The 10,618-nt window shown below is 40.9% G+C and overlaps 1 protein-coding gene across 1 annotated transcript; it reads left to right on the top strand.

The window, feature by feature from the left end:
• Nucleotides 1-6,590: 6,590 nt before the first annotated feature.
• Nucleotides 6,591-10,216, top strand: LOC109062407 (serine/threonine/tyrosine-interacting-like protein 2). Its single transcript, XM_042747014.1, has 5 exons — nt 6,591-6,897; nt 7,057-7,420; nt 8,869-9,101; nt 9,214-9,662; nt 9,826-10,216. Exons 1-4 carry the CDS (start codon nt 6,591-6,593, stop codon nt 9,492-9,494), a joined length of 1,185 nt encoding a protein of 394 aa, XP_042602948.1. The 3' UTR covers nt 9,495-9,662; nt 9,826-10,216.
• The last annotated feature ends 402 nt before the right edge of the window (nt 10,217-10,618 follow it).

Raw genomic sequence — 10,618 nt, 5'->3', positions numbered from 1 at the left:
AAAGCTGCACCAATGTCAGCATCAGTTGCCCCTACAGCATTCCCCTGATCTAATGGTGCACTGGGCTGGCATTATAGGTCGGTGCCTTGCCACCCCTATAATGCCAGCATGCTGCGCTGTAATGGTTAGGATTCAGCTCACTGTTGCCCAGTCAGAGCATATTTTTTGCACTTTAGGATCAATATCGAGGTAAAAGTGCTATGCAAATGTAATGTATATGATCCGGGATTTGAGGTCGGCCAAAATGTCTGGGATTAGGCTTTCGTTCTACAGTTGCCATGCATTGTGTTTTACTGTGGCGTGGGGCCGAGACTGGGGGCAGCGGGAGGGCTTGGCGTGAGGCGGGTTAGCGTGATTACTGATGGGCGACACCTGTGAGGCATACCCGGTCTCGTATCTCTCCGCGGTGAGGAGTTTTCTTGTATGCTAAAATGCACACGTGTCGATCCACATGTTTAGCGTTCATGTAAACACTACATTCAGATTCACCAATCAGAATGAATTCAGTTAGATTGAAACAAAAGGTGTGCATGTAAACGTAGCCCGATTTTTGCGTCATGATTTTCAGACAAAATACATAAATCTCTCATCTCAGGGGATAAGAGGGAGAAAAGCATGGTAATTCCGAAAATACTACTGGTTTTCTACTAATACAAAACTTAATGCTAAATCCTGAAGTATCCCGCTGTGATTGTTTTTGTAGAAAAACAAAATCCTATAGTTTAGAGAAAAGTTTACAATTATATTAAATTTTATTGTCACATAAACAATGCAATTGTACAAAACAGACCAGCATAGTTTATTATATTTCCCTTGTTCATGAGTTGTGTTGTTTATTTTTTAGGCCTCATAGCATTCATCCTGCAGTGAGAGGGATAAGAGAGCACATCCTGAGGCTTCCCGCATGGCGAACCACTACTCACGGATGAAGAAGGGGAGATGTGGAAGAAAGTACCTGAGCCCTGATTTAAACCTGCTCCGCATGTTCCGCCTGTACAAGAAAAAACAATTTCATTTTCATTTTCATTTTATTATCACAATGTGGAAATTTGCCTTGATCTCATAAAAACAACAATCAAACCAGCGACAACAAAAACAACAAGAACAACAAGACTAACACACAGACATCTTCAGGGCAAAATGCAGTACAGCAATAGCAATTCACGTTACAATACATCAGCGGGACGTGTTGTTCCAGCGTCCGGTGCATTAGGGATAAGGAATTTTTAAAGATATTCTGATTTGCTAGGTACTCTGTAGCGTCTGGCGGAGGAAGGAGTTCAAACTCCTATTGGTGGATGAGTGGGATGGATTTGTTATTTTAAAAGCTTTTCCTGAGAACTTCCTCGTACATGGAACTTAATTGTTTCTGATTTGTCCCTATGATTTTTAGGCGGGGTTTACTATTCTCTGCAGCCACCTTCTCCCTTTTACGTTTAAATTACCATACACCACATCGCCATGTTAGAAGTTAGAATACTCTCTATCAGATTCTTATAGACTATTTCATAATGTGCTTGCTCACTCTAAAGAGTTGAGCTTAGCATGATAGATGGAAGCGTTAGTTACAAGTTTTAAAAATGTAGTCTATGTTTTTTCACTGGAAATTTAGATTAGAATCAATATATGTACCGAGGTATTTGAACTTTCTACTACCTCTACAATTTGTCCCTAATTATAAGGGGCTGCACAGGTCCTTTTCATAAAGACAAGTTCCTTTGTTTTTGTTACATTTATCTCTAAGGAACTTTCATCGCACCATTTCTGGAGAGATGGCCACATGTACTCTATATACTTCCTCTCCAACTATGTCCCCCCTCTTTTAATAAACAACCAGGGCCATATCATCTGCATGCTTGAACAAACGAAAATTTTCCAGAATCTAGTGGAATTCGTTTTGGCGTATAAATGGAGAAAGAGTAATGGAGATAGAATAGTCCATGCGGGAGGTAGCCAGTATTAAGTACAAGGATGTCGACCGAGGTATTATTAACCAGAACCTGTTGAGGCGATCAGAGAGGAAGTCCCTTACAAGGTGGATAATACCACCATTTACTCCTATGTCGATAAGCCTCTGCAGCAAGGTGTGAATCTGCATGCTATTAAAGGCAGATGTAAAAATCGATAAACAGGGCCCTAGCAAGTGAGAGGGGGCTTGAAGGTGCTTTGCCAGGGTGTGAAACATACTGACAGTTCGTCGTGGTTCCCCCTCATAATTTTGTAAGCAAACTGGAGATAATCTAAGCTGTTAGAAACTGATGCTGTAATATGTTTGCTTATAACTCTCTCAAAACAGTTTCCTAAGATGGAAATGCAAGGGCAATGGGACGCAAATCTTCTAATTCAGTGGCTCCAGGTTTTTTTTCGGAATAGGCACAATATAGGACATTTTCCATAATTTAGGCATTGTTAAGGAATTAAGCAGAGTACTGGAATAACTCAGCACAATACCTTTTAGTTCATGAACATTTTCTTTAAAACTCTCCTCTCTCAGGGACCATCTGGCCCCGGGGCTGAGTTTGGCTTAATACTGGACAGGCTGGCTATAATATCATGTTCATTCAGTATAATAGGGACCTTATCGAAATGGACCTACACACCCTATCGTTCAGCACTAAAAATCATTTTTGTCAAAACGGCTGAAAGACATTTAGATCATTTGCAAAAGATGGAGAGGAGTGTGACGGGGAGATGCGGTTTTGCTTAGTTTCCGACCCATCATCACATTTAAACTTCCATGCTTTCTTGGCATTTCCTGAGAAATACTGACATTCAGCTTTATCCATATATTCTATTTTTGCTTTACTCAGTTTCGATCTTAGTTCCTTCTTTTTTCTGAGTAACTCAATATTACCATTTTTAAAAGCATGTTTTCTCACGAATACATTCCTTAAGATCACTAGACATCCATAAATTGTTATTAGAAATATTCTAACAATTTTGGATTCGAGTGATTTTACTTTGTCGCAACAAATAGGATGTAAAAGTGTCAATTAGTTCATGAGGTGTGTCACATGAGTTAAGAAATAACCAGTCAGTAGTCTCCAGCTCACATTTCATCTCCTCCATACAGTCCTCAGTCCAGATCTTAATTTCCTTAATCACAGTCTTTTCCATCTCAGCTCCCAGTCCTGTAGCTTGGAGTAGGTGGGCTGACATTGTAGTCAGATTTCCCCAAGGCAGGCCTGCAGATGGATTTATCTGGCGTCTGAGTATGTTGCCATAGCACTTATCCCAGAAGTGCGTGCCGAGGCGGGTGGGACAGTCCACATATTGATGTAAAGTGGGTAGATGATCAGACGGGTCACAGGAATTAAAGTCCGGTAACAGGGCCGGGTTGACTGACTGCGGGACAGGGCGGTGTTGTAGCTCCTCTCTCTGCTATCCTGGCTGCAGCTCCCACAAAATCAAGCCAGAGTACATAGGCCAATATGATCGTGATCTGTCCAAACTCCCTCGGGGAGATAAAGGGGGCGAGAATGAGACAACCAAGATTTAAGTGATCATGTGTGCACCTGCGTTCCCGGACTGATGTACTGAGTAGCCAGCGTGTGTCCATATAGACACACAAACCACCACCAATAGATTTCGAGGCGAATTAATGTCTCTATCAGCCCGAATAAGTGTATAACCCGGCAAGTTGGGGTCTGGCGTCTCCTCTTTCAGCCAGCTTTCCGTAAAACAGATGAGATTACTCTGTGAACTCATTATCATATTGTACTTTAGCGAACAGTTCATTTCATCTTGTTGCTCAAAGGCGAACATTAGAAAGTTAATACGGTGAGGATGTCTACTGCAGCGCCTCCTCAGTCTTTCTCTCACTCCTCCTCTTGATCCTCTTTTCTTTATTTTATCCTTTTGGCGTTCCGATGTTTTTTTGAGTTCGCGGATACTTAACCAACAGCTCAGACCGGAATCCTCCAGTCTGATTGTGTATCTACAGTGACAACAGCTGGTCAGCGTATAGGTAAGGATTCGGCATTTCCATATAAACTCCATGCGCCGATTAAACCACTGAAGGCACACAGCCCCGTAAGTAACATCACCAGCTGAACTTCATTTTGCCACAAAAGAGAATAAAGGCTCAATCACTTAAAACAACAAAAAATCACAGGACCGCAGAGACAGACAGGTGAGACACTGGGTCAACAGCAGAGCAGCCCCCATTTTTAGCAATCCAGCATCCACTGCCAAGTTCTGGCTCTATGGGGAGATCTTCAACAGCAAAACCTCAGTTTGGGCAGCCAAAAGTGATACTTTTGCAAAATGTAGCGCCCTGTTCTCAAAATTAGAAGCTGCTACAACAGATGGAGAAAGGTTGAAGATCACAGCCCGAGTGAGCTTCACCACGGGAAAAGCAGCGTACACCCAGTTGCAGGCTGACACAGAGTGGGCCAAGGCCAATGATGACTGCCATCATTTGTATTGACATGCAGGGGGGTAGTATTCATGGAAGCCTGACACACTTCAGCGTGTACTATCAGCGGCAGCTGGCCAGCTACAACCTCTGTATCCGGATGGGCACTGATGAAGCCTCCTACAATGTGCCTCTGGCATGAGGGCGCCGCTCACAGAGGTTCCATTGAGGTGGCAAAGCTGTCTTTTGAAGTGAGCAGAAACATCTTTAAGCTCCCTAGTCCAGGCAAAGGCGGGAAGCTCATCATCTATAGTGACGATGCTGTGGGCAGAACAACAACTGTGATCCTAAACCTCCTTGTGGCCCTACTGGTATCTAAATTTACTTCAGTCAGATAGGAGCAGAAGTTCATGGTGTCTGGTCACTCCTTCCTTCCCTGTGACCGTTCATTTGCCGTTCATTTGCCACGCTGGACAAAGTAAGACACCTAGCGTGTCGCCGAGATGATCCGTGGAGCCAGGCAGCTGCATCCCATTTAAAGTAATTGAGATGAAGTGTACGGACTAGGCAGCTCCCTGATGCAACATTAAAGCATCCACCTGGCTTCCTAATCACATCCATGATGGGGTTGAAAGTGACAGGTAAAAAGGAAACTAAAGAACCTAAGAACTAGACTAAAACTAAACTGGTTTTCTGAAGTTAACAGTGTTGGGGATGTAATGCGTGGAAGGAAGAATCTTTATTGAACTTCTTGTTGAATCATGATTTCAGCTCTACTGATCCATGGTGTGTCCCGCACAAAGGGAGCCACAGCCTCTACGAGGATGGAAGCATTGGCTGATCACCAAACAGAGGAAGAATCAACCACCTCCAGCTCCTTGTTCTCCACCACGTATGCTGCGTTGCTTCACGAGGACCCTCTGCCCATCAAGAAGGGAAGCACATTGACCTTATGAAAATGCTAGCCTACTACATGCCAAGCGGAGGCCCAAGAAAGCATTTTATGGGACATTAGAATGTGAAAAGTAGCCTGGTATGTGTAGGTCATGTGCAGAGGTAGGTGGATTATATTGTGTATATTGTGTGAAATTAATCCATAAAAGTAGTTGTAGCTTATCTTGTATGCCTTATCTTATGTTGTATAATAAGATATATAGGTATTTATTTATTTTATTTAGAACCAAAAAAGGAAGGCATTATATATAGTAAACTAGCATATGGAACCAGCATGGAATGAAGATGATGTATGTCTGTATTGTAAATATCTTATTGTTTACAGTGTATTACTGTTTATTGTTTGTATGTATTGTTTATTGTAAGAGGCCAATATGCGGTTTGTTTGTACTGGCGTTTATTTTCTGTACTATAAGTAGGCCTATGTATTGTTCATTGTTAGTACGTATGCTAAGTAAAAAAAAAAAGTAATATAATATTCCAGAGTCCAAATTAAAAAAAAATTTATTATTCAAAAGTGAAAATATGGACTTATATGGTTCTTAGATCTCAAGGCCTAATTGTTGAATGAAGTTGTTATTTTTTGTTTTCATTCCAGGTTCAGTGATAATCGAGCCGAGGCGAGGGAGTCATAGAGCAAAGAACAAAGCCGCGAGTCTAAGCGAAAGTCCACGAATACTGTGTACAGACGCCAGACTATACAGCTAGTGTTCAGTGTTATATTCAGCTATATTCAGTGTTTAGAAAAACAGTTTATACACATTATCTGTTGTCTTACAGTGTGTATCAGAAAAAGTTTGACAACTGTACATCTGATAATATCAGATACAGTTTGACAACAATATCTGACAGTACTATAGAGTACATCAGACATCATGTCCACACAAAAGAGAGATGTGCACCTGAAGGCTGACATCAGCAGCACCATCTCAGAGAATGGAAATGATCAGGGTGGCATGAATATTTCTCCTGCAACCAATGAGAAGGCAAGCCCAATAGGTGAATGTCAACAGACCATTTGAAATGTGGTAAACTGTGGAATATGTGTAGTTTATATATATGTGTGTATTATCCACTAATAACAACTGGATGTACTCAATATGTATTCAGTCAGCACAACATTAGCACAATTAGCACAATCTTACAAGTTAGACTAATTATTCATGTTTAATCTGTGGTTAGAGGTGTTTCTAATAGCTTATTATTTGTTTTCTTCTTTTATCGGAAGATACTAAAGTGAGGAAGAACAACAAGACCTCTCTGCATTCTTCCGAAGAACATGGAAGACTTGACGAAAAAACCCTTTCAGAAAAACAGCGTGCAGCCTACTGGGATCTCAGCACAGCCTGTTCCAGAGCCATCGTGTGTACCAGGTCCTCAACCAAAACTTCAAGTGGATCTGGTTGATGCAGAGCAATTGTGTGTTGCAGGCCCAAGTGGTCCTAAACCTCAAGTGACAACAGAGTCCACACAAAAGAGAGATGTGCACCTGAAGGCTGACATCAGTAGCACCATCTCAGATAATGGAAATGATCAGGGTGGCATGAATATTTCTCCTGCAACAAATAAGAAGGCAAGCCCAACAGGTGAATGTCAACAGACCATTTGAAATACATTACTACAGTGAGATGCAAACAAAAATGTGGTACAATTTGAAATATGTGTAGTGTATATATGTTTCATCTGTTGTTAGAGGTGTTTCTAATAGCTTATTATTTGCTTTTCTTCTTTTATCTGAAAATAAGTGAGGAAGAACAGCAAAATCTGTGCATTTTTCCAAAGAAGATGGAAGGCTGTGAAAAAATCCTTCCAGAAAAACAGAGTGGAGCCTGTTGGGATCCCAGCGCAGCCTGATCCAGAGCCATCGTGTGTCCCAGATCCTGAAGCAGAAGCTGAAGTGGATCTGGTTGATGAAGAACAGTTGTGTGTCGCAGGTCCAAATGGTCCTGAACCTCAAGTGAAAACAGAAACTCAAGTGACAACAGAGCCGTCAATGTTACATAACAATTTCCCTTTAAACATTTTCCAACTGGAGCGTCGCATGTGCAAATGTAGAGTGCAATGGACACCTGTCACCGAGGTGTGGCCCAGTGTCTTCATTGGAAATGAGTACGTCAACACATTTCTTTCATATTGTTTTTTAAAGAGCAGGTCAGATGGGTTTTTGAAAAATCTCTCTCTTTTACAGTTTATAACGTAGCTATCCTTAAATCCAATCTGCAAAGTTGTTAATCCAAAAAAGTGCATGATAGATAAAGATATTGTCTCTCAAAAGAGAGAGTCGGTTCTGAATCACCGTAACGAGTCGTTATAAGTTCGACTCTTTTGTCTGTTTGCCTGTACGTCACTGTGAACACATTTGCATAATCCCCGCCTGCCCGCGAAATACGAACAGAGTCTGATCTGCCCACAAGCACTTTTGCTATTAGTGCGTTTACATCATGTTGAGAAGACCCGGTGTTCAAGGATACCACAGAAGTACAATTCAAACCTTTTTGTTGTGTGCTTGTCATTTTATCAAGAACTGCTTCTCTAATCTGGGCTTTTATCTTCATTGGCTTCTAATCTTCTTGATTTGGACTAACAAGCTCTCTGAGCCACGACCTGTAAGTAGTACGATTGATACATTAGGTGTACATTTTCAATTGAGTGCTCAAAATATAATTTTGTTGTGCCAATATGTGATGTATACCTAGTGCAGCTTTAGGTTTCCAGGTAAAGCACGATATTACTGTCTTACTGAAGTAGTTCTAAAAATTCGCAGTGAACCTAAGAATATATTGATTATTGTAGACTGACGTTGTTCAAATTACTTTGTTTAATAATAAGAATGTAGTGTAGCACACAGGACTTTATAATAATTGTGAAACTGCTGTTTATTGTGCTGCACTGGCAGTTACAGGGTTAATGCGGGAGAGATGAGTGATTTCGGCTGGTGCTCCTGTGATACAACTGTTCTGCGTTCTGATTAAGACCAAGCGTCTTTTGTCTGTCGTTCTTCAAACATTACAGTAGACATATTTTGGTTTACAAACTGTATTGTTTAATCAGTTAGTCACGTTAGCACTCGGCTAACGTATCCACCTAGTGTTCACAGTTTAGCAGCTAAACTTTAGCTGTGGGCACGATTCGCTTGCATAAGTGTTTTTTGTATTTTATGTCATTATAAGAACGGATTGACTGTATTATTGTTTTATGTAAAGGTGCTTTGTCAATGGTAGCGCTGGCTAACTGGCTCAAGGACTCATCTCTGTGCCAATCACAACAGGTTTGGCCAGCTGACCAATCAGAGCAGAGTAGGCTTGAGGAAGGGAGGGGCTTGCTCCGAACTTGCTTGAAATGAATCATTTCCTAATCATTGGCAAATGACTCTAATATTAAATGTATATTCTGAGAAAATTACAATGTTTTCTGACCTTAGATGCATTTAAACCTGATGTAGGGGACTCCAATACAATATTGGGACACTTTAAAATACCATCTGACCTGCTCTTTAATTCTTCACTGTAAATCCTATTTAATGAAAGACTAATCTAGGCTGTTGTGTTCTTGTGCAGAGAGACAGCAATGGACCGAGTCAAACTGAAGGAGATGGGTATTACTCACATCCTGAACACTGCGGCATACAAGGAATATCTACAAGGAAAGATCGATATAAAGGCGGAATATTACCAAGAAATGAACATCACTTACTGCGGTGTGCTTGTAATGGTTGAACACAGGTTTGACGTCAGCAATGACTTATTCCCAGCTTCAGAATTCATCCACAAGGCCCTGAGTAACACAGGAAGTAAGAGCTGACATACATACACAATTTATCATCCATCATTTATCCTACACATCCTGACAAACTGTGTTTGGATGAATTTGTTTTGAATGTCTTTCTTTTCTTTTTTTCTCAGATAAGTTGTTAGTGCACTGCATGGATGGCGTCAGCCGCTCTGCCACATTTTTTCTGGCATACCTGATGATCCACCATGAAATGTTGTTGGAGGATGCCATTGACCACGTCATAGACAAGAGATGGATCAGGCCAAACAGGGACTTCTTGAAGCAGCTGATAACCCTCAATTCAAACCTCGTAACACAGCGGAAACTTCAGCTAAGAAAACAGATCAACAAAGATGAAACAAAAAAACGAAGAGGACCCTGTTGCACAGCCTGTTCCAGAACCATTGTGTGAGCCAGGTCCAAGCATACCTAAACCAGAACCTCAGGTGACAAAAGAACTTTCAGTGTTAGAAAGTCATGTCTCTCAAAGGGTCATTCAACTTCAGGATCGCCTGGATGAATATACATTGGGCTGCACACCTGTCACTGAGGTCTGGCCCAATGTCTTCATTGGAAATGAGTAAGTCTACAACACATTGACTGCCACATATGACATATAATACAGTATGAACAGGAATCAAACAGCAGTCATATTTCTCTCACTGTCAGAGTTGTTTTTATAATTTTACATTGTGTATCCCCTTTAATGAAAGACTAATCTAGACTGTTGTGTCCTTGTGCAGAGAGACAGCAAGAAACTGAGCCAAACTAAAAGGGATGGGTATTACCCACATCCTGAATGCTGTGGCTGTGGAGAAGAGCTTGAAGGTCTTGTTTGAAATTCCAAGCAAGAAAAGCATCAGGCCCAACTTAGGCTTCTTGAAGCAACTGACAATCCTCAATCCAAACCTCAAAATTCGCCGAATACTACAGTTGAAAATAGAGCACAGATAAAAAACAAATAAAGCAAAATAAAAACAAATATTTAAGTTACAAATATGTAAAATCAATCCATTTGGTCAAAATAAAAATGTGTCTAAATTGTATTCAAATGCCTTGTATTCAGTCTTGCTTTGCACAACTGAGGCAGCTAACAAAGATTAAGTCATTTCTTTCTTTTGCAGATTTAGAAAATGTTATTCATGCTTTTATCTCCTGCAGACTTGATTATTGTAATGCACTTTATTCTGGTATTAAAATGCGAAACCTCCAAAGACTGCATCTGATTCAAAACACTGCTGCTTGGCTTTTAGAACATACTAAGAAAAGTGACCACATTAAACCCATTCTTGCTGCCCTTCATTGATGGCCTGTGTTGTAGAATTGATTTTAAGATTTTACTGCTTGTTTTTAAAGCATTGAAGGGTCAGGCTCCTGCCTATATTTGTGATTTGTTAAGTCCTTATGAGCCTGATCACATTTTGAGATCGTCTGTAGGGCCCATTTATGGTTCCAAAATCTTGACTTGTCACTAAAGGTGACCGCGCTTTTGCTGTTTGTGCCCCTAAGCTGTGGAACTCCCTGCCTAGGGATCTT

The sequence above is a fragment of the Cyprinus carpio genome, chromosome A4 (genome assembly GCF_018340385.1).
Source record: "Cyprinus carpio isolate SPL01 chromosome A4, ASM1834038v1, whole genome shotgun sequence".
Taxonomy (NCBI): Eukaryota; Metazoa; Chordata; class Actinopteri; order Cypriniformes; family Cyprinidae; genus Cyprinus; species Cyprinus carpio.
The sequence above is the reverse complement of the archived record's forward strand: the minus strand, read 5'-3'. Positions and strand labels throughout refer to the sequence as shown.

Excerpts from the sequence above, each read along its gene's own strand:
- LOC109062407 (XM_042747014.1), top strand. The coding sequence starts at position 6,591 with ATGGAAGACTTGACGAAAAAACCCTTTCAGAAAAACAGCGTGCAGCCT. Across the intron at positions 6,898-7,056 it reads TAAGAAGGCAAGCCCAACAG|TGAGGAAGAACAGCAAAATC; the intron begins GTGAATGTCAAC and ends TCTGAAAATAAG. Across the intron at positions 7,421-8,868 it reads AGTGTCTTCATTGGAAATGA|AGAGACAGCAATGGACCGAG; the intron begins GTACGTCAACAC and ends GTTCTTGTGCAG.